This window comes from Suncus etruscus, chromosome 9 (genome assembly GCF_024139225.1).
Source record: "Suncus etruscus isolate mSunEtr1 chromosome 9, mSunEtr1.pri.cur, whole genome shotgun sequence".
Lineage (NCBI taxonomy): Eukaryota > Metazoa > Chordata > Mammalia > Eulipotyphla > Soricidae > Suncus > Suncus etruscus.
The window spans coordinates 64,054,529-64,078,861 of record NC_064856.1 but is presented as its reverse complement, the minus strand read 5'-3'; the positions used below and the strand labels follow the sequence as shown (position 1 = coordinate 64,078,861).

General features: G+C 38.6%; 1 protein-coding gene across 2 annotated transcripts in view; it reads right to left on the bottom strand.

The window, feature by feature from the left end:
- SPON1 (spondin 1) overlaps positions 1–24,333 on the bottom strand; it is a 341,451-nt gene that overhangs the window by 241,056 nt on the left and 76,062 nt on the right. For both annotated transcript variants that reach the window (XR_007498919.1, XM_049781005.1), the window contains exon 3: positions 20,387–20,520. Coding sequence is in view for 1 of the 2 variants with exons in the window: in XM_049781005.1 (XP_049636962.1) it covers positions 20,387–20,520 (134 nt within the window). In the remaining variant the exon portion in view is untranslated. The remainder of the gene's footprint in view (positions 1–20,386; positions 20,521–24,333) is intronic.

The following is a 24,333-nucleotide window of genomic DNA, read 5'->3' as shown; positions in this document are numbered from 1 at the left end:
AAACACACAGAGACACACAAGAAATGGATGCTGGACCATGTAGGAGATGATAGCTTACCAATGTTGAACCCCAAACTGCAATTAGAGCAATTCTGATGTCATCGTTAATCATGCCGATTTATGTTTTGAAAGGAAACCAAATGATGAATATAATGATTATTTCTGTTTCTGCTTTCCCCTCTCTTTCTCCTTAAAATTTGGCAACAGCACTAAAGTCAAATTAAACATCTGTTTGAAAAATAAGCCCGAGTGCTGATGACAGCTGCCCTGGACTTACAAATGCACCACAGCTGTCAAACTCTAAATTAACAATGATTTTCATTTATGAATAGTACAGAACTAAGATATAAAGGAGCTTTTTTCTCCTATGTTTTTCTGGCTTCCATGGACTGTTAAATGTGAAATGCTATGGAAATGCCCAAGTAAAAATGTTGCTGAAATCAGCCCACAATAATTAATCATGGAAGGAATGAGGGAACATTCTTACTTCTTAGGTAAATTCATTGCTTCACTGATTTTAGGTTGGGAATTCTCTATGGCATGCACGCATGTTGAGAGACAAATAATCCAGGAACAATTATTTAATGATTAATAGCAAGTAAGGAGAGATGCATCGTGAGCATCTCTGAAGAAATACTACCTTCAAGAATAGTGAGGATCCCATTATCTTACTGGCTTCTTACTGGGATCTGACCCAAATTTAAACAAAGGATCAAATAAATGCCCAGCCATATGTATTTTTTTATACTGAGGTTTGATATCAGATACAAAAAATCCAAACAAGTCAATCTGGTGATTTATCACCAACATAATACTGAAAGTAAAATATGCCAAACTTTTTATACTTCACGATTCTGTAGGACAATTTAGGTGTGGAATTTTTTCTTTGTCCTTTTCCACCCTTGTCACAGAAGCATCACTGTCATTCCCAGAAATAGAGTGAAGTTCAGGATTAGAACACATTTATTGTATGTGTTCCTGAGTTTTTTTTCCCCCAGAATAACATTTACTTTTTTAATATAATTTTTATTTTAACCATAGTGGCCTACATATCATTGACAATAATATTTTAGGTACATATTAACATAAAATCAGGGGAATTCCCATCACCGAATTGTCCTCCCTCCACCTCCATTCCCATCCTACCTCCCATATCCTCCTCCCTCACCCCCGGAGCTGCCAGAATAAGTGGTCCTCTCTGTGCCTAGCTAACTATTTAGTGGTTCTACACCTGTTTGGTCTTGGTACCTCCCTTATTTTCCACTCTAGTTGGGAGGCGGGACTAGATAGTTCAAGTTATGTGGTTTTGTTTGAAGAAGAGAAAAGTAATAAACTGGGGAAAAAATCAAATACATCGAAAATGGGCAGAGTCCTCCTGGAAGCTCTCATCCTAGTTTTGAGAGACGAAAGGGAAAAATGAGGTAGAACACCACTACAGTGTCAAACAGTGTCAAATAAAACATCCAGTGAACACTCCAACAATAAAGATAAGCACCACATAGAGGCCATGGTCTTGAGATAAAAAACATGGCAGAGCACATCAAGGAAGAAAAGAAAAGAAGAAAAAAAATATGAACGGAGACAACAACTTCAATAACCACACCAAAACAAATAAATCGGCAAAAACTAGATAAATAAATAAAACAATTTGTGTTCTTTGCCTTTTTTTTTTTCTTCCCTCCTGCACAGGCACAGTATACAAACTAAGATGGCATCTCGGGCTCACTCACACGAGATACCATACCCAGCTTGCACTATGAGAATGTCCTAATAAAACTTTTTTTATAATTTTTTATTATGAATTATGAGAACAAAAGATGCAAAGAAAGAGGATAAGGTAAAGTTACAGTGGAAGGACAATCACCCATAACATAATTATCAGAAGAAGTCCCCTTGCTGTTATCTTAACTTTGAACTTTCACCAAAGAAAGTTAAGATAAATAAAACAGAATCCATGTGCAATTACTTTGTCCCTCAAGTCCCCAGATTGTAGCACATTATAATATTTCTTAACAGCACACAAGGCAATCTAAAGCCATCAAACTTACATAACTCCTTAAACATTAGAGGCATAGTATTTTTTACATTTCCATGTACATGCATATTAGCTTAAGTTAACCTCAAATTTTAAGTGGGTGTGTTTTAAGGATTAGAGTCAAAGGAGCACAGTAAAAACGGTGTTAGAGTGGCAATTGTTGTTTGCATAGGCCCACCAAAATATGAGAGGCATGGAAAGGAATAGCCTTGGCCTAAATACAAAGAGATCCTACCCCTGAAGTTTCCTGGCATAAGACCAGCTCTAGGCCTCAGGAAAGTTATCGTTCGCTCCAAGACATTGTCCGTAGCGCCAACACACTTTTCACACAGTCTCTGTTGTTGGTCTCATGTTTCTGTATTAAAGATTCTGGAATCTGCATGTCCTACATTGAAGTCATGATGTGGAGTGCCTTCTCGTTTCACCTCACCATGAAAGGGCAATGCAGGAAGCCCTGTCCTGTAAGCAGGTTGTTGTTGTTAAGTCTTCTCAGTGTTAAGGGAAGTCTCTTTTGAGCAGGACGATGTCTGAGCAGTGGTAGGGTCTTCCGTGGTAGAGGATTGCTTCCAGGTGATGTTATAGACAAACCTCACCATAAAGGGGCAATACAGCAAGCCCTGTCCAGTAAGCAGGTCATTGTTCTTGTTGTCTTCTCAGTGTTAAGGGATGTCTCTTTTGAGTAGATCGATGTCAGAGCAGCTGTAGGGTCGTCCCTGGTACAGGAATGCCTCCGGGTGATGTTATATACAACCTTGGATGTTTTGTAAATGTCTTCTGTAGATCAAGGGGTAAATGGAGAATGCCCATTTTTCTGAGGCCTGTGCCAGGTCTTTATGACAATGTTCAGGGTGTAAGGTCTCATTGCACTACAAGATTTGTGTGTTCCCATTTCTATTAGATAAGAACTTATTGGTATGTATAGTATTTTCCCATGTTAGTGTGCCTACGCAAACAAGATATAAGGCCACGTGGTGCTATCAGATATATGGGGGCATAAGAACATTTCCAACAAGACCCATGACTTGGTTCAAACATAAGTATTAAACTGAGGGATTCTTTCACACCAAATTCCATATTGAGCAGTTCACAAAGAGAAGATAAAAAACATGGGGGGAGGGGTCATCACTGTATAAGAAAGTATTTAGCAAAAGTTATAGCCATCAAAGAAAACACCCATAAAATGTTGAAAAGATATGTGTCCTTTTTATGCCTTTTAAAATAGTTGGGTGGGTGTTAACTCTAGGGCACCACTTTGGTCTGTGAATTAGGACTTAACAGTACTTAAGTTAGAAAGGGTAAAAAAGGAGTAATGATGATAGGAGATAAAGAAGTTAAAGAGAAATATGAACTTATGAAGGGGTATGCAAAAGGGCAGAGTACAAAATGGACATTCTGCATACATAAAAACATAATTCAATGATAGTGAGTACTATTAATGTTTCTTGTGCGCACGGGGGCAGTAGCCCCCGCGCAATTTTGAAAATGTAGACTGGACAGAGATTACCAGTGCCAGCCAAACCTCCTCCTGCTAGACTCCCGGCTCCCAGGAAGGAGAGATCCTTCAAAAAGCTGGGAGACCAGAAGTTCAGAGCCCCACCCAGACCCTCCCTAAGGAGCCGCATGGATAGTGGGGGAAGGCCTAGGGTACCTTCAAGCTCCACCAAGGGACCCAACTCACCGGCTTGCCCAGGCGTGTGGCCCGGGGAAGCCCTGGAGATCTGGAGCAAGGCGGCAGAGGGGTGATGGGGTTACCCAAGTCCCGCACCCCCCCTAGGCCTGGCCAAGCAGGCCTCCGGCATGGCGTGGGCCTGCCAAACCTCCTCCTGCTAGACTCCCGGCTCCCAGGAAGGAGAGATCCTTCAAGAAGCTGGGAGACCAGAAGTTCAGAGCCCCACCCAGACCCTCCCTAAGGAGCCGCATGGATAGTGGGGGAAGGCCTAGGGTACCTTCAAGCTCCACCAAGGGACCCAACTCACCGGCTTGCCCAGGCATGTGGCCCGGGGAAGCCCTGGAGATCTGGAGCAAGGCGGCAGAGGGGTGCTGGGGTTACCCAAGTCCCGCACCCCCCCTAGGCCTGGCCAAGCAGGCCTCCGGCATGGCGTGGGCCTGCCAAACCTCCTCCTGCTAGACTCCCCCTAATAAAACTCTTTAACATACCCTTTATCTCTAGGTTATACCTTCTTTTAGGACCTGAAATATGTGACCAGCCAGACCACCGAGCAGCAACTGTGACCTGCATACTTATACTACAGGCCCTACTCATCGAACACAGTCAAGCAAACTAGCATTCCATTGCTCTTTTCTCCTCTCTTCTCACTACTTTTTTTTTTAATTTCTCTTTTGCTTTTTAATTGATTTTCTCTTTTCTTCTCTCCTGCCTCTTCCATATATTTTCCCCTCTCCCCTCTTTGGAAATCTGACTATCCCTTCACCCCTCAATCCCACCCAGATTTCCCACCTCATTAAAACTCTTCACCCTCAGTTCTTAACCCATTAGGCATCAAGACTGACCTCCTACCCCAACGAACCAGTACCCAGCACCCAAGCAAAGAGACAACCAGTCAAACCACACCTCATCCCCTGCAAGAAAAGGCAACCAACTCCCCTGCTGACTCATGCTGCACGGTCCTCCTTACCAACCCCTCCTAACATGGACTGTTACTTGAAACCGGACTTAGCTATAAAAGTGTTCCTGAGTTTTAAAAACTATATGGAAAGAGCTTAGGTCGTTCTGCATTGATGGGGGTGAACATCTTGCCCCATTGGAGGAATTATTCTGGGATTGGCCTTTGGGCCCCTACTGCTTGGATATCTCCCCACCTACCTTAAAAATATTTTTGTATGAAGTGAAAGGTTCAAAGGAAATGCCACAAAGAGGTAAATCTTCAGAGACAGAGTGCAGATGGGTGAGTGCAGGGGCTGTGGGAGAGGAGCAGGAGAGAAATTACTTAACAGGTAATTACTTTGGAGCAATGGAAATATTTTGAAACTAGAGAGAGGTGGTGGCAGTACAACACTGTAAATGTTCTAAATGCCACTAAATCGATGGCTCCAAAGCAACAAATTTCATCTTATGTAATGTAATCTTATTTTTTTTAAATGTCCACAGAGTCTAAAGATTGTGTCTGGATCCCACCCTGACCAGAATAAGAAATATTGGCAAGTTCTGCTTCTATCTCCAATAAAAGAGGATTGTGTGTGTGTATGTGTATGTGTGTGTGTGTGTGTGTGTGTGTGTGTGTGTGAGAGAGAGAGAGAGAGAGAGAGAGAGAGAGAGAGAGGGAGAGAGAGAGAGAAATAGGGGTGTCTTTGCTGCCTGTGCCCTAGGACACAGATGGGGTACATGCTTTCTCAGTTGCAGTTAGTCCCAAGTCTGTCATTACCTCTTCCAGTGCTGGCACAGACACTAGAACAGGCTTCAGGCTTCCTTCCTGACATGTGTAGGTCCTCAGCTGCCTAGACTTTGAGTTTAATTCTTGCCAGTTTACTCCTCTGGGAGCTGGGTTTCACCCTGAATCTTTGATGTTAAATGAAACTGCTGCCCTAGCCTGCTTCCCTGGAGCCATGCCACTGTCACGGTCCAGGACATCCTGGCATCTGAATCCCACCATTGGCTGGTAAGTCCTCAGGGATGTGAGGTTTTCTGTTATGTGCTATCACATAGTTATGGGCCTGGTCCTTTAACAGCTTTTTCAAGAGCCAGCCATTGCAGCTGGCTCAGGGGTTCCCACATGCTTTGCTGGTGGCTCCCAGCTGGCTTCCTTCCCTGTTAGCATTGTTGAGTTCCTCTCTGGCCTCAAGAGAAAACCATTCTGACATTTGACAAAAGAACCCATGCATCAATACTCAATGCCAGAGTAAATGTAGGTAAGCAGGCACCTCAGCCACATCAGATGCCCCCCTCTGCCAGTTTCCTCTAACCACACAAAGCATCTCATGTGTGTGTCTGTATTTCATTATTTCATTCCAACATATAAAGAGCTGGTGGAACCAGAGTGATAGCACAGCGGGTAAAGTGTTTGCCTTGCACATGGATAACCCGAGTTTGATCCCCAGTATCCCATATAGTCTCCTGAGCCTGCCAAGATTTATTCCTAACCACAGAGCCAGGAGCAACCCCTAAGCACTGTCAGGTGTAGCCTCAAATAAAACTTTGATTTTATTTTTATTATGGTAAGATCTATGCAGTTTCAAAATATTATCTGTGCTACTTAATTTTTGCTTTTAACTCATCCTATTCTCACTAATGAGTTGTCATTTTTCGAGCTCCTTCCTTCTTTCCTTCCTTCCTTCCTTCCTTCCTTCTTCCTCTTTCTTTCTTTCTTTCTTTCTTTCTTTCTTTCTTTCTTTCTTCTTTCTTTCTTTTCTTTCTTCTTTCTTCTTTCTTCTTTCTTTCTTTCTTTCTTTCTTTTCTTTTTTCTTTCTTTCTTTTCTTTCTTTCTTTCTTTCTCTTTCTTTCTTTCTTTCTCTCTCTCTCTCTCTCTCCCTCCCTCCCTCCCTCCCTCCCTCCCTTCCTTCCTTCCTTCCTTCCTTCCTTCCTTCCTTCCTTCCTTCCTTCCTTCCTTCCTTCTTTCCCTCCCTCCCTTCCTCCCTCCCTCTCTCTCTCCCTCCCTTTTGAAACCTCACCCAAACAGTGCTAGGGATGGAAACCAGACCTCCCATATATAAAGCAAAAGAGACAACCATTTGAGTGATAACCCTGCCCAGTTTTCTATTTTCTAAATAACATTATATTTCCTCAGTTGGAGAAAAAAACTCTCCAACCCCAGCCCATCCTCATCACAGGAATTCCTCTACACCTGGCTTTGCAAGAAGAACATGGCCCTCACAGTCCTCCTGAGGTGGAAAGGGGAGTATGCTCCTCAATAAGGCATGGACTTTGGAGTCAGATAGAAGGGACTTTGAGTTTCAGTTCCATCCTTTTGTATCCTGAAAGTACATTATCTTAATTTCCGTCTTATAAACCAAGAGGGAAAAACAGTGAAGACTCTAGAGAATTTTGTGAAGGTTAAGTAAGATAAGGCTTGGATTATTTAAGACCTGGGCCATAAATATAAACTGCCTACACTATCACTCATCCTAATTAATTAAATGGAACCTAAACCATGTGCTGTCCACTTTCTCTCATACCAACCCTGACTCCCTCTACTTTTTCAGTGACTAGTGACTGTAATGTCATGATGCACTTGCTCATGTACTCCTTCTCTTGATTCTTGTCCAAGAATGTCTCTGGTACATGCTCTGAGTGAAATGAATCCTCACAGATTTAAACCCAGAATATCAATGAATTTAATGCTTGTGGGTCACAATGATAATCTGAGGTTGGACACAAATGGAGAATGGCTTCCGTTTTCATCCCTGAGCAACCTGTTCTTTGATAGATCCCATCAGATCTCACAAAAGCCCCAGATGTTTAAGTACTGGTTTTCAATGAATCAGTAAGATTTGACCAATACCCACTGCCCTCAGCTTTCATTCCTGTTTCCTGATTTCAATTCCCAAATAATGTCCTGCAGACAAGTCTTTGACTTATCTGGGCTCTTAGGAAATCTTGGACCAGAAATAAGCAGTAATTGTGTTTCTAACAATGGGGTATGCATCCAAGCAGGGGTCAGCATATTTTTCTCTAGAAAGCCAAAGAAAAATATTTTTATGGTTTTGCAGACCATCTGTTGTACCTTCTGCTTTTATTGCTGTAACATAATAGCCATAAATAATATACTAAATGAACCAAACGGTGTTCTAATAAAACTTTATTTACAAAACAGGCAGTCAGCAGGATCTGGCCTATAGGCGATGGTTTAACAACCCATCTTAAGGCCACACAAATATACACTTTCTCCACACAATTCATGGCCTTTTGTGGGGAAAAATGTCAAGAAGCAAGTCTGGGAACTTGGCTGGAACATGTTATAATGGATCTTGAATAAAATTCTAAGGAATTTTGACTGTATTCTTTGACTGTATTTTTTGACCAAAAACACAGGAAAAAGGCTTTAGATCTGAGAGTACCTCTAATCATTGAATTAATATTTTGTGCTTTGGGACTAATGGTCAGGAATCAAGATTACTAGATTATATGGAAGATCTACTCTTGCTTTTTTGGAAAATCTTCATATTATTTTCTTTCAATTTTTTTTGGTTTTTGGGTCACACCCGGCAGCGCTCAGGGGCTACTCCTGGACCTATCCTCATAAATCGCCCCTGGCAGGCACGGAGGACCATTTGGGATGCCAGGATTCAAACCACCGTCCTTCCGCATGAAAGGCAAATGCCTTACCTCCATGCTATCTCTCCAGCCTCCCTTATTATTTTCTATAAAGGTTGAATCAGTCAACATTCCCAAAAAACAATAATTATATACCTACCTACTTTGGTTGTTTCCATTCTTTTTGATAGGTGCTATTCTCACTAGTGTGAGATGATATCTCATTATTTTTATTTGCATTTCCTCAATAACAAGTGACAATGAATACTTTTTCATATGTCCTCTGTCTTTCTGAAGTTTCTATTCATCTCCTATCCCCTTTTTGATGGGACTGATATTTACTTTGTTATCAAGTTTTTTTTTATTGCTTTATATATCTTGTATATTATCCCTTTAGATACTTCATTTGCAGATCTAATCTTCCATTCTATTTGGTGTCTTTTCACTTAGCCAGAGTTTCTTTTCCTTTTTTTATTGTCTCTGTGAAATTACAGTTATTCATGATACCTGGAGTTTCATTAGCCACATAAAACCTTTTAATTTGATATAGCCCCATTTGTTTATTATTGCTTTTATCCTTTTTGTCAGTAGAGTCATATCACTGAACACACCTTAAGGTCTATATCCTGGAGAAGTATGCTAATATCTTCTTCAATATATTTTATGAATTATGTTCTAATCTCAAGGTATTTAACTCATCGTTAGTTATTTTTGTGCATGGTGTGATATAAAATTTTTTTGCCTATGAATATTCAGTTTTTTTCCCAACACTATTTAAAAAAAGGTGTCCTTGCTCCACTTCATGTCCCCAGCTCCTTGTCATAAATTAACTCTCTACATATCTGATGGTTGGTAGCCATGCTCACAATTCTATTCCACTTGTCTGTTTTATTCCAGTATCACATCATTTAGGGAGGAGAGGAGTTTGGGCTACACCCGCCTGTGCCCAGAGTTTACTCCTGATTCTGTGCTCATGGGTAATTCTGGTGGTGTTTGGAAAGGAACCATATGAAGTATCAGGGATTGAATCAAGGTCACCTGAGTGCAAAGCAAGTGCCTTACCTCTTTACTAACTCTCTGGCACACACAATTTTTATCACTCTAGCTTTAAAGTATAATTTAAAGTCAGAAGATATAATAGCTCCCATCTATTTTTTTCAGAATAGCTTAGACTATTAAGTAAATTTATTATTCCATTTATATTTTAGTACAGATGATTCTAAGAACTTGAGGAGGACTTTGGGCTTTATCCTAGAGTGATAGTGCTCCCAGGTTAGTGGTGTGGTTCATCTGAATATAAGAATAAGAGGAAGGGTCTTAGATGAATGAGAGGAAGGGTCAGAGAAATTAAGATGAATTAAGATGAATAAGTAGGGATTTTCTTCAATAGAGATGAAAGAAATGTCTCTGTATAAGTAAGTGAATGTAAAGGAGTGATAGAAAAAGCAGAGACAGATCTGGCAAGTGGTGATGGGGAGTGAAAGAAGTCAAAGCTGAACTGTCCCAGCAGAAGCTTCTTTTTCAATACTAGTTCTGTGATTTATATATCCTATTACCTTGGGAAATCTACTTAACCCGTCTATGCTTCAGCTTTCTTATAGGCTTTCTGTGAGGATTAAATGCACCTGAAATAGATCATAGCTCTTGAAGAGTATCAAGGTTTCTCACCAATCATAAGGCTGATTTCTCTTAAATATTTTACCAGTTAGGGGCCAGAGAGATAGCATGGAGGCAAGGCATTTGCCTTTCATGTGGAAGGTCATCGGTTCGAATCCCGGAATCCCATATGGTCCCCCGTGCCTGCCAGGACCAATTTCTGAGCATGGAGCCAGGAGTAACCCCTGAGCACTACCGGGTGTGACCCAAAAACCACAAAAAAATTTCGCCAATTGACTGTCTCCTTAAAAGTATGATGAGTCCATCACAGAGACTGCCATACATCAAAAGAGCAAGAACAGCCAGTACTGATGTGGTTGCAGGAAGGAAAGGACTCACATTCACTGCTGGTGGGAATGTTGACTAGTCCAGTCTTTTCAGAAAACAAATTGTTATTCCTCAAAAAGCTAAAAATTGAGCTTCCATATGATCCAGAAATATCACTTTTAGGAATATACCTTAGGAGCCCAGTAACAATTCAATAAATCCCTCTTCATTCCTATGTTTATTGAAGTACTATTTACAATAGCCAGAATCTGGGAACAAACCAAGTGCCCAAGAACAGATGAGTGGATAAACAACGTGTGTTATATCTATACATTGGAATGCTATGCAGCTGTTAGGAAAAATTAAGTTATGAAATTTGCCAATACATATATATATATATATATATGAAGGAGTATTATGTGAGTGAAATGAGTCAGAGGGAGGGGAGAGACATATAATGATTTCCGTTATTTGTGGTATTTATTTTTTATTTTATTTATTTATATTTTTGGATTTTGGGCCACACCTGGTGACACTCAGGAGTTACTCCTGGCTATGCACTCAGAAATCACTCCTGACTTGGGGACCATATATAATGCCAGGGGATCAAGCTGCGGTCCATCCTGGGTCAGCCGTAAATGCCCTACCACTGCACCAATGCTCTGGCCCCTATTTGTGGTATTTTTAAAAAAGATAATATGGTAATAATATCCAAAGACAATAGAGATGGGAACCAGGAGAATTAATTAGTCCATAATAGAAAGCTTGTCACAAATAGCTGGAGAGTGCAATTGGGCAGAGGAGAACACTATGACAATGGTAGTTGGAAAAGATAACTCTGGGCAAAAACTGAGTGCTGAAAAGAGATAGAGTGATATGCATGATACCCCTTCAGGAACAATATTGCAAACCAGAGCATCTAAATGGAAAAAAAGAAGAGAGAGAAAAAATATCTGCCCCAGAGGCAAGCAAAAGAGAAGGTCGGGGAGGATGGTAGGGGCATCTGGGGACTGTGGCAGGAAATGTATACTGGTGAAGGGTGCTGTACATTGTATGACTGAAATTCAGTCATGCACAACTTTGTAACTATCTCATGGTAATTCAATTAAAGAATTTATAAGTAAAATGTATGGTGATTACATCTATTACATCTCAGAAATAATAGATGAGTGGTAGAAATCTAGTAATAATTGTATAATAAAGGTAATAAATGTATGAGTTGACCACTGAAGGGGAGAAAACTTGCCCAACTTGAGGGAACAGGCCTTTATATCTGATAATAAGGTGTTGCAAACATCTGTTCTATTCACAATGGCTTTTATTTCAAACAGTTTCTACTTTGCTATAATGGTTTACAGTATTCTTGCAGTATGATAGCATGTCAGGGAAACTTTAAGTGCTGGCTCATTCATTTGTAGGGAGAGGGCTCTAAGGAAAGCTGCCTGAAAAGCCTATAATTTAGAAATGTTCAAATCTTTGCATCCAAATGGAAAATAGAAATGGTGTCAGGTTTGTGCCAAAAGGAAAGTAGTAATTGCTATCTGCTTCTCTTCCCAGCCCTCCTGGGCAAAGGAACACAACAACCAAGTGGGTTTCAGAGCTGTCATCTATAGACATTTAGCAGACTCTGCAGCTTATTCTAGCAGACTGCCTTCTCCCAGGAATATTACCCAGACACTGCAACACAAATGCTCCTTTTTGCAAGTGAGGGTTCTCCAACAAAGTTGGCAACTCCCCTTTCATCTGCCCTAAATTTTGTAGCCAAGTTTAAGGATGCTTACAGCTTTTTTTTCAGTGCTGGGGATTGAATATAGTTCTCATGCATTTAAGACATAAACATATGCACATTTCCTATAAATATCTCTCAAAAAATATAACTCCTCTATGACCCAACAATACCACTTCTTGGCATCTATCCCCAAAACACAAAGTCATTAATTCAAAAGGATATATGCACAATTATGTTCATCATAGCACTGTAATAGTCAGTATAATAGTCAAGATATAGAAACAACTCAAATGCCGACATGGATGAATGGATCTAGAAGTTGTATTGAACTATATACACAATGAAATACTGTGCAACTTTAAGAAAAACAAAATCATTTTGTCATGACTTGGATGAAACTAGAGGATGTAATGTTGATTGAAGTCAGTCAGAAGGAAAGGGATAAAGAATAATCTTTCTCATATGTGAAACTTAAAGATACACAGCAAAAGGGCCAAAGACAACACAACAGGAGAATTGATCTACCCATATTGAGTTTGAAGGATGATTTGAAAAGGGAGTCAATGGGGACTGGGAGAAGGATAGTAGCAATCTGTTGTAATTATGTACATGGGAACTATGTACATAATGATTTATGCATATCTTAATATTTTAAATCCTAGGGCCCGGAGAGATAGCACAGCGGTGTTTGCCTTGCAAGCAGCCAATCCAGGACCAAAGGTGGTTGGTTCGAATCCCTGTGTCCCATATGGTCCCCCGTGCCTGCCAGGAGCTATTTCTGAGCAGACAGCCAGGAGTAACCCCTGAGCACTGCCGGGTGTGACCCAAAAAATATTATAAATCCTAGCACTTTGATCAATAGAATTTTTTAATGAGCAAACAGTAATAAAAGTTTCCATTCTCTTCAGAACTATGGAGGTTTTAGTATAATGTGAAGGATAAAAATATCTCTTTAAAATTTAGCACTACTAATAACATCTTTTAAAATATACTGATATTGCTAATACATTTTTTCAATATTTCAATATAAATTAGCCAGAAGGTTGGGAATGTGACAAATGGTAATGTGCATATCTTTTTAAATTTTTTTATTATTTTATTTTATAATTTTATTATAGAGCTATCCATATTGCTTTCATAGAGGTTGAATAAACCAGATGACATTTCCAGTAACAGAGGATGAAGGTTCCTTTCTCATCCACTTCTCTGACTTTTTGAAACATGCCACTCTCACTTATCATTGAGATGAGATGCTATCTCAAGGTTGTTTCGACATGCATTTACCTCATAAATGACAATGAGCAGTTTTTCATGTGCCTATTGGCCATTCATGTGTTTTCATTGTGAAAATGTGCATCTTTTTGCTCCACTTTTGGTTGTGATTGTGATGCAAATATTCTCTTCCACTCAGTAAGTTGTGTTTTTGTTTTGTTATGTTTTTGGCAAGACCCCAGGGATTACTCATGGATTGTGCTTAGGGATTACTACTTGCAGTGCACAGTGAACGTATGAAGTTCCAGCGTTTAAACCTTAGTAAGCCACATGCAAGGAAAAATGCCCTGTTAACTGTAATTTCTCCCGCTCAAAAGTGGTTTTTTTTTTAATAATAATTTGAGCTTTTTTTGCTGTGCTGAAACTTTTTAATTTGATATGATTCTATTAGTTTATTTTGGTTTGTGGTCTTTGCCTCTGTGATCTTCTTGTAAAGTCAATTTTGGGGAGAGTTCTGCTGATAATTTTTTTCTTTCTTCTTTTTTTATTTTTTTTATTTTTTGCTTCTTGGGCCACACCCTGTGACACTCAGTGTGGCAGGCAAATGCTCTACCCTGTGCTATTGCTTCGACCCCAGGTATTTTCTTTAGTGTATTTTATAGATTCTGGTCAAACCTCAGGGTCTTGAATTCACCCTTGATAACATTTGTTTTTTTGTATTTTTTTTTGTTTTTTTTGGTTTTTGGTTTTTGGGCCACACCCGGCAGTGCTCAGGGGTTACTCCTGGCTGTCTGCTCAGAAATAGCTCCTGGCAGGGACGGGGACCACATGGGACACTGGGATTCGAACCAACCACCTTTGGTCCTGGATTGGCTGCTTGCAAGGCAAACACTGCTGTGCTATCTCTCCGGGTCCAGATAACATTTTATTTTTATTTATTTATTTTGTTGAGGGGCCACATATGGTGATGCTCAGGGGTTACTTTTTGCTCGAGAGTCACTCCTGGTGCTTGGGGACTTTGTCAATCACAGGTGATATAATGCTTTACCCACTGTACTATATCTCTTTGGTCCTGATCCTTGCTAACTTTTAATTGAAACTTCTTCCTACCATTTCAGACCACTACTTAATAACCACTAATAGTTCCCTGTACTTCTTGAATTTAATTTAATCTCATAATCATGACATTGCAGGACCTCTATGATTTAAGAGTAGATTCTTGTCTGCCAGTGGCCTCCAATTTCTTCTCATTTCTGTTTTCACTTTGTCTGCTCTTGACTTCAAAGAATTGTTTTGTTGTTTTTCACTACATGTAGTCATAAGCTTATGACTTATTTCTGACTCTACATTAGTGATCATTGTTAGCAAACGCTCAGGCAATCATATGGAGATTGAACCCAGGTAGGTCATTGTGCAAGACAAGCATCTTCCCCACTGTTCTATAGCTCTAGACCCCAAAAGAATTTTCTTTAAGTATAATTTATAACAGCCTTCAAGATATAAACTAATCTATCTAAGAACTTTAAGTATTTCCATTTTCCCATTCTTCACTCATCTTTGATTCTAAGCATACTTAATTTGTCCCCAGTTTATGTATTTTTTAACTTTTTCTGAATATTTGCAATTATATTGTAGCTAGACTCAAAGTATTTTGAATGTCAAATCATAGTTGACTTCTATCTCAGTATTGTGCACTTGATAGATGCATATAGAATTCTGTTTGGTCGATTTCCTTAAATACTGCCTTCCACTTAAAAAAAAAAGAAACATATTCTGCTAGATAAAGGATTTTCTTCAATTTGATTAAAGATATCAATTTGAAATTTATATTGTATATTTGTTTTTGTTTTTGGGTCATACCTGGCAGCACTCAGGGGTTACTCCTAGCTCAGTGCTTAGAAATTGCTCCTAGCAGGCACAGGGGACCATATAGGATGCCAGGATTCAAACTACAGTTTGTCCTCTATTGGTCGCGTGCAAGGCAAATGCCTTACTACTCTGCTATAGCTTTGGCCTCTAAACTGAAAATTTTATTTCAAAGTGAAATATGAGTATGACTATTGAAATTAGTATAGTATATACTATGTAATATCCTAAAATAGTAAAACATAAAATGCATTTTTAACACAAAGTTTATATTAAACCCCAAACTCAATAAAGAACAGGACATTAGAACTATCAGGAGAGCTAAACTATGTCCAGTTCAAACCCAAGGTACAAAAATCAATAGCTTTCCTACATATAGTCCACTATTAGGATGTATGATAGAAGAGCTCATTCATTAAAGCAATAAAACTACAAAATATATATGAGAACAAATGTTTGTAATTATGTACCATATAAATGAGAAAAATGTCATTACTTTACTGAAGAAGAAAAAAGACTTGAATACATAAGGGATATTGTTTCTGACTAGGAAAACACTTTAGGAACACTAGCTTTACCCTCAGTTAAATACTAACTCAATGAAACACTATTCAAAATCTCTTTTGGGGGGCCAGAGAGATAAGAGGTAAGGTGTTTGCCTTTCATGCAGAAGGTGGTTGGTTCGAATCCCAACATCCCATATGGTCCCCCAAGCCTGCCAGGAGTGATTTCTGAGCAAAGAGCCAGGAGTAACCCCTGAGCGCTGCTGGATGTGATCCAAAAACCAAAGAAAAAAATCTCTTTTCTGTTGGTTTTGTTTTGTTTGTTTGTTTGTTTGTTTGTTTTTTGGGGATTTTGGGGGTCACACCAGGCAGCGCTCAGGGGTTACTCCTGGCTCTACGCTCAGAAATCGCCCCTGGCAGGCTCGGGGGACCATATGGGATGCCGGGATTCAAACCACCGTCCTTCTGCATGCAAGGCAAATACCCTACCTCCATGCTATCTCTCCGGCCCTCTTTTCAAAATCTTAATACAAACTTTTACTGAGCTGAATAAGTTATCTTCTGTTTCTATTTAATTACAGGTCTGTTTGAATGGATATGAATATTTTGATCCAGACGACTAATGAGTAATGTTTTCCTACCAAAACATGAAATAAAGTTATGCTCTCAAACAGTATGTGTTTGTGTGGAAATAGATTAGAAAGATTACAGAATAGAACTTACATGTATAAAATATTTTCTTTTATTAAGTAACATTTTAAATTCTTGGAAAAACACAAACTATTCAGTGAATAGAATATGGGACAATTAATCATTCTGAACTAAATTGGTAGATTTTGGTTTCTTATCTGTGCTGGATATCTTTGATTTGTTCCTCCAAACACTTTCTCCATCCATCTGGCTTTTGCAATAAAAGGAGAATCTAGGGCACATTTTCTGCCACCAATGTCCCCACAGATGGAAATCATAATCAGAAACAACTTATTTTTTAACTGTGAAAATAAACCCAAATGTATCATGAACAACCTTGTAATCAGACCACTATCTCACACCATGTACAACTGTCAAAATCAAAATGGATTTAAAAAAAACCTTGATATTAGACTCAAAACCATAGGTATATAGAAGAAAACACAGGAAAAGCACTCCATGACATTGAGACTAAAGGAATCTTCAAGGAGGAAACACCACTGTCCAAACAAGTGGAAGCAGAGAGAAACAAATGGGACTACATTAAACTGAGAAGCTTCTACACCTCAAAGGAAACAGTGACTTTATTCGGGGTCCTAGGTTTGGGATCCTATGTTGACCAGTGATTTTCAACTGCTGTTCATTGGTATGGTTATTTTTTTATACTGAAATGTATATGGTTGAACTGATGAAAGTCTAAAGAATGCATACTAGTCATGAAATTTACTTATGCATGGTATAATAGGATACACAAGGATAATAGAAATAAGGACCAGGAAGACTGGTACATGGTAGGAAGATTACCACAAAATGTGTGTGTGTGTGTGTGTGTGTGTGTGTGTGTGTGTATGTGTGTATTTGGTGGATAGGTGGGGGAATATAGTTAAGACAGATTAAAGACCTTATCATAGTGATAATTGGAAATGATTGCTCTGTACAAGAACTATATGCTGAAAGGAGATAAATATGCATGATACACTTCCAGTAATAGTATTGCAAACCACAGTGCCTAAAGGGAAAAATAAGGCAAAAAAAAAAAGAAAAGAAAAGCAGGGGCAAAGGGCAGGAAGAAAACTGGGGACATTGGTGAAGGGATGGGTGTTGGAACATTTTATGACTGAAACTCAACTATGAAATACTTTGTAGCTGTATATTTTACTGATTCAATTTAAAAAAAAGAATGCACACTAGATTCAAACATTCATTAGGTAGAAGATTCTGAAATATATTTGGTAATAGTAGAGATTTTCCACTGCACTTAAGGCTTACTCCTGGCTCTGTGCTCAGAGGTCATTTGTGGCATGCCTAGAGGTGCTGTATGTTGTATAGGGATTAAACTCAGGTCAGCTGTACACAAGACACGTGCCTTTCTAGCTGTACTATCTCTCTAGCCCTAAATTATTTCTGTGATGAATGGTTTAGCTTACATGTTATATTCTTTAATATAAATATAATTAAAAAGCATAAAAAGAACATGGACTTTAAAGTTTGAAAAATATGAGTTCAATAAGTTTGCTTAATTTATAAAAGCTTGTCTCCTCCTCAATAAAATGGGAGTATATTGTTGTGAAGATTAAATTAGTTAAAACCTGCAAGGGGTACAGCTAAGTTCCTGGTACACGATAGTAATGGTTGATACTTTATAGCTTTTCCATTTAACCCATAAGGACCTCAAGATCCAAGAGCCTACTTCAATTGTCTGCATATATCCTGGATGCAACAGAAACAAATAAAAGCTCAATCAGGCCTGTTGAAAAAATGAACGAACAAGCCACATTTGTTCATCATTAATGGATAAACATATGTTCACATATGTTTATTGTTAATGGGTAAATAAAAGATGGCTTTCTGGCTTCCACAAGAAAGATCAAATGTTTCTGGTTTGTGAGAACAATAAATCAAAGAAAATCAGAGATCTGTGCCAGAGGGATAAGAGTTTTTAAGGCAGGAAGACTCATCACTTAGATCTGACTTTTTCCAGCTATCTTCTTCAGAGCCCCAGGCTCCACAGAATGATGGAGCTGCCAGTGGGGTTTGGAGGGAAGCACAAAGAATGTAGACAGTGGTGATAAAGTCTAACTGGGAATCTAGACTCCAGACTAAGAGACTCTAGTTTCCCAGCTGACAATTCTTTAATTGTATTTTTATATTAATGAACATATATCAGTGACAAAACAAAACAAAACAAAACAAAAGCCCTCTGGCTCTCAAATTCTCTGGTGACTGAGGACAACTCTAAACCACAAGCTCAGTATTCATCAGTCCAGACCATTAGATCTTGGCCAATCATGGTCAGCTTTTAAGTTTTGTTACTACTGTCTCTCTTATTTGCAGTTCAAGGTCAACAAGGGAAAGCCAAATATGCTCTCCAAATCAATTCATAAGGTGCTCCACATTTAGATAATTGTTTTCCAGTTCTTCATTCTAAACAACCTTGACTCAGAAAGTACTTACAGTGTCATGAATGTTGCTCCATGGTGGAGCATATACTTTGCCTTGTAGGTGTAAGATCCTGAGTTCAATTCTCAGCATATATGCTTCTCTCTAAGAAGGATTTCTGAGTATGGTCATATTGGCTCCTGAGTGCTGCCAGGAATAACCTTCATGACAACGATTACAGAACATTTGTGTGTAAAAAGTACCTGTAGCTTCTTCACTTTTCAATGATAAAGCTTTCTTATTTCTGTCTTTGAGTCTCTGCCAAATGCTAGTGATACCAACTGATATACTGCAAAAAGCTATGAATAAACTGCCCGTGCCTGTTCTCAGCTCAGTGGTCTTTGTTTATTTTCAGAAGGCCTTCTGCCACATTTAAACTAGATACTGATTGCATGTTATAGGTTAGGTTTACATATAACTTTTCATTTAAAATTATACTGTTAAACTTTTGTTATTTTTTTGTTTGGGAAGCACAACTGGCAGTATTCAGTGGCTACTTATGGAGAGTTCTGAGGGCCACATCAGGAGGTGTTTAGGGGACTGGGGATCAAAACCAGGACTACCACATGGAAGACATGTGCACTAGCCCTCTGAACTATCCCTGTGATCCCATCCTTCCAAGTTTTTAATTATTTTTAATGATAAATTTATTTTTAATTACAACTATAGATTAATACAAGAGTCAAACTTTCCAAGAAATCTAGAGCTGTTCAACTTGTATTAAGATAAGAAACAAATGATACCCATATAGATAGCAGAATACCAGACAAAGAAAAGGCTGAGTCTAGAAAATAATCAGACATTTTCAAACATTTCTGTGGACTTTGTTTCACAAGTCAGGCACCACTGAGTGCAGAACTGCAAGAATTGGAATGCTTAGGTGGAATGCCTCCTTATCAGCTTCTTTACAGATGTAGGCTAGAGTTAACCCCATGTTGAAATATTTGTGGACAGAACTGTAGACAAATGAATCAGATACATTCAAGTATTTAGGAGATTTGTGAGTAAATGAAGATACTTGGGAAGATTATTCCAGCCTCTCCCTGTATAGAAAAACTGGCTTCTGGATGCTTGAAATCCTCTCATCTACCCATGACTATTTACTTGCCTGATATCTTAAAAGTCTGAGCCTCTCTTTAAATGTATTTAAATCTATCTAAATAGATGGTGGTTGTGTTTTTGTGGTTTTCAAACTGGTAAATGCTAACAGACATATCAGCAAAAAGGAAACTCTGCAGTCAAATCAATTTGGAAAAAAACTTGCTGAAACCAAGTTCAAGAGATTTCATTTCACAGGCCGTGTAACACCTTCAATATTTTAATATGTGTTGTGTAATGAAGAGAGGGATGGCGTCAAAAGCATCTCCCAAATCTTAACTATAGCAATTAGTTTCCTTCACAACTATTTGCCCCTGAACACAATTCTATGGCATACAATTCTGTAGATACAGAATTTAGTTACTTTCCAGAGGTAAATTATTGGCTGGTGAAAACATTTTATCAAACACTGTATCACACCAAAGGCACGGTCCAGAAATCAAAATCAGCCCAAAAGGGCACTTTTGATGGATGAAGGAAGAAAGGACCATGAAGCAGAGCCCGGAGATAATGGAGGTTATAGTTAGAGGCCTTTGCACATATACTAGACGTTCTAGTTGGAGGAAGGTAAATATCATCCTCATTTGGTTCATAATTTTTCATTACTAGTCCTAGGAACCACAGCACTATGCCTGATCAAACACAAGAAAACAAAGAGTCACCAGGCATCCAGGTTCACTTACTTGAGAATCACACAGCCTGTTCCTGCTGGCGGTGCAATCCAGAACACCTGGATCCGGGTCCGCCTCCTTGGGGTGCTCTCTGTAACCGCCACAGGGCAATTGCTCATAAATTGTGTTTCTTCTTCATCTATTATCTGTGAAAAAAGACAAAGGAAAATAGCTTTATTGAAATGCAATGCTACTTAGAGGCAGGTGTGGGAGTCAGAAACTGGGAACGTTGGTGGAGGGAAATGGACGCTGGTAAAAAAGATGGGTGCTCGATTGTATGACTGAAACTCAATTTTGAATAACATTATAACTTTGTGTTTCACTGTGATTCAGTTAAATAAATTTTTTTGAAAAGAAATACAATGTCACTTGGGAAGACTCAAGTTTCCATGTTGACACTTCCTTAATTTTATTTTTAAACTTGTCATTTTTGTCTTCTTAGCAGCTTTAAATCCTCAGACACCAGAATAGTCCCTGGCATAGATTCTCAGTTTAATACTTGAATTAAAACAAGGGCAAGAATTTGGCCCACGTTCCCCCTCTGTTCTCTGGAACCAGCATCTTATGTCAGCACTTTGGAGCACAGGCCTCTAGGTGATAATTTTGCTCATTTCCCCAGGACAACTTGTGTCCATTTCAGAGAATGAAGAGAATTGGGGAGGAAAACTCCAAAGCAAACACTTTAGCTAGACTTAAAATGGAAACAAAACAAACAAACAAACAAACAAAAAACAGTTGAAATAATTACTCTTTACCTTAATGGTGTATCAGACTTCATCCTTAACAGCTATGGCTTTCCTTTATATGTCAAATCCCACCTGGGCAGGAAGAACCTCTGGATAGTCTCTGTACCCTAAACTGTTCTCCACCCATGGTGTGATTCTATCTTCCCAATACATACTACGGTCCCAGCAGGCCCCTATCTCTGTCCATGTGTTTGAAAGGTCCCCAAACCCTTGTTTCATCTTTTGCCAGCCCGATTCCCCCTTCCCCCTCGAGATTGGGGCATAAGGATTTATCCACAAACAACAACCCAAAACCCTCTTTAAAGAAATCAAATGAAACGTTAATGTTCTCTATCACAGCTCTATTTAGTCATGGAATTAAATTTTTTTTAATTTGTGCATTCTATTGGTATTCTCCCAAGTTAATTATCAAGGTCTCCAATTACACAGGAAGGAAGGAAGGAAGGAAGGAAGGAAGGAAGGAAGGAAGGAAGGAAGGAAGGAAGGAAGGAAGGAAGGAAGGAAGGAAGGAAGGTAGGAAGGAAGGAAGGAAGGAAGGAAGGAAGGAAGGAAGGAAGGAAGGAAGGAAGGAAGGAAGGAAGGAAGGAAGAAGGGAGGGAGGGAGGGAGGGAGGGAGGGAGGGAGGAAGGAAGGAAGGAAGGAAGGGAGGGAGGGAGGGAGGGAGGAAGGAAGGGAGGAAGGAAGGGAGGGAGGGAGGGAGGGAGGGAGGAAGGAAGGAAGGAAGGAAGGGAGGGAGGGAGGGAGGTGGGAAGGAGGGAGAGAGAGAGGAGGAAAGAAGGAAGGACCAAATGACTGAACGAACAAAAAAAAGAAGCAAGAATAACCAACCATTTCTATTCCCATTACCTGACTGTTTTAACATTTTTTTCTGCTTTCTTCTAGATCTGCTGCCAGAACTTGCTTATCCCTGTAGTAGAACCATGGGCTATTTGATTTGAAAGACTCGGGTAGGGTGTAGTGATGGGAGTTACCTCAATACAATGGGTGAAAAGTACTAACTCCAATAGTTTGGAGAAACTATATCATAAGTAGTGTAAATAATAGTTAAATGTAACATCTAATGAGTGTTGAGCATATGCTAAGCACTAAACTAAATCCTTTCACTGGGTTACTTATTAAATCTTCAAATACAATTTAATGAGATGATCATAGCCACATTGTATTCATTTAACTTTACACAATGGAATACTATTCAGTATACGGAATAATGAGATCATGCAACTCACTGCAACATAGAAGGAACTTGAAGATATTTTAACTGAAGTAAACCAGTAAAAGAAAAGTAAACACAGAGTGAAATCTATTATATGTGAATAAATATATACAATATATATATAGAATTTATAGAATAAATGAATGAGAAAATACAATAGTTTAAGGGGAGGTGGATGCCTAGTTCACACTTGGTCCCAGAGTATAGGGAGAAGAAAAGAAATTGAGTGGAGCAAAGGGGGAGAGAAGACAAATGAGAAGCAACAGAAGAGAGGGGTCAAGGAGATTTAGCTATATCCAGGGTGTTAAGAAATGAAAGTGCTAATGGTTAAACTATAGAGTAGAGTCAACAACATCAAAATCATGAAACTCAAACTTTAACAACCTAACTTACAAAGGTGCCTGATAATATGGTAGGCTGGGTGTGGGGCATCAAGTAGAGGAGGAAACCTGGGAACACTGGGGGGGCGGGTGCAGTTAATTGGTATTGGGATCAATGCTGGAACATTGTATGTTTAACATTCAGCTATGAATAACTTTGTAAATCAAAATGCTCTAATAAAATAAAAATAATGTACTTTTAAAAATAACACAAAAATTGTCACAAAACTCTTAAATTATCACATATTTTCATTACAGGCTAATGCAAAAGCAATCTTCTGTTATATTTTTTTTTCTTACCTCTATTTTCTTTCCTATTTAGGACCCATCTCTATGTATTTAAGCTTTTCCAAGTATCATTATATAGATTCCATGAAATTATATTAGTGTTTTCTATTTTAATATTTCTTAAATTTAACATTATCTTTTTAAATATGTTCATATTAGATGCTGAAACAATAGCAAAGTGGTTTTATTTTGCCTTGCATATATATAGTTGACCCAGGTTCAATCCCCAGTAGCCCACATGGTTCCCTAAGCCCTGCCAACAGTGTAGAGCCGGTAGCAAGCCCTAAAAACCAGTGAGTGCAGTCCAATAACAAGAAAAAAAATCCCTCAAAAGATGTAATATTAACACATGTTTCCCTTCAAACAGTTCAGTTTGTGATTTTTTTTAACTTTAAAATGGTGTAAAAGAGACATTCAGTAGAAACTGTACTTTAAACTTGTTTATGCCTGAGTGAGGAATATTTAACAGGACTCTCTTCTATAATGCTGGACTGTGGCAGTAAGCTATAGTTTTATCAGTCATGCTATCATGAGAGTAAACACCAATACTCTAAGTATATTCTGTAATCAGTGTCTACTACTTGATATTTAACAAACCCTATGGTAAGTGGTGGAAGGCATGCACATATGAGTTTAATTCATTGCTTATGACTGCTGCCTAGTATTTTACTATATGCATAGATCCTGTTTTATTTAGCCATGCTCCCAACGAGGGACATTTAGCTGGCTTACAGTTCTTTACTCTACAAATATTGCTAAAGTGAAAATCCTCATGTTACTTTACTTATGAGCACATATGAGAGTTTCTTAGCAATATAAACCATGTAATGGGATTTCTAGGTTTCTGCGTTATGGATACTATCATATTAATTTTACTAAGTACTGCCAGATTTTCTGCAGAACAGCTACATCAACTTTTATTCTATTGGCTGTGCATAAAGGTTCCTATTTCCACATGTCCTTACAAGTATTTAAGAGATTTTTAAAAACGTTTTCAAACTGATGTATATAAAATAATGTCTTGTTTTATTTTAATACTATCACCTTTGCACATCTCTTAATAACTCCGTCATATTTCTTCTTCTGTGAATTGCCTATTCAGCATCTTGGTTAGTCAATTCTTTTCCTTATAATGTTGATATTTAGGAATATCTAGGTATTTCTAGGAGTTTCAATTTACAATATCTTATAATTTTATAAATGCAAGTCTTAATTTAACAGAAATAAATTTTATTTAATTATATTAATCAAGGTTTCTCCTGAGGACTCTAATTTTGTGGTCTTACCTAAAAAAAAAATCCCTGAAATCCCAAAGATATTCTACAATATTTT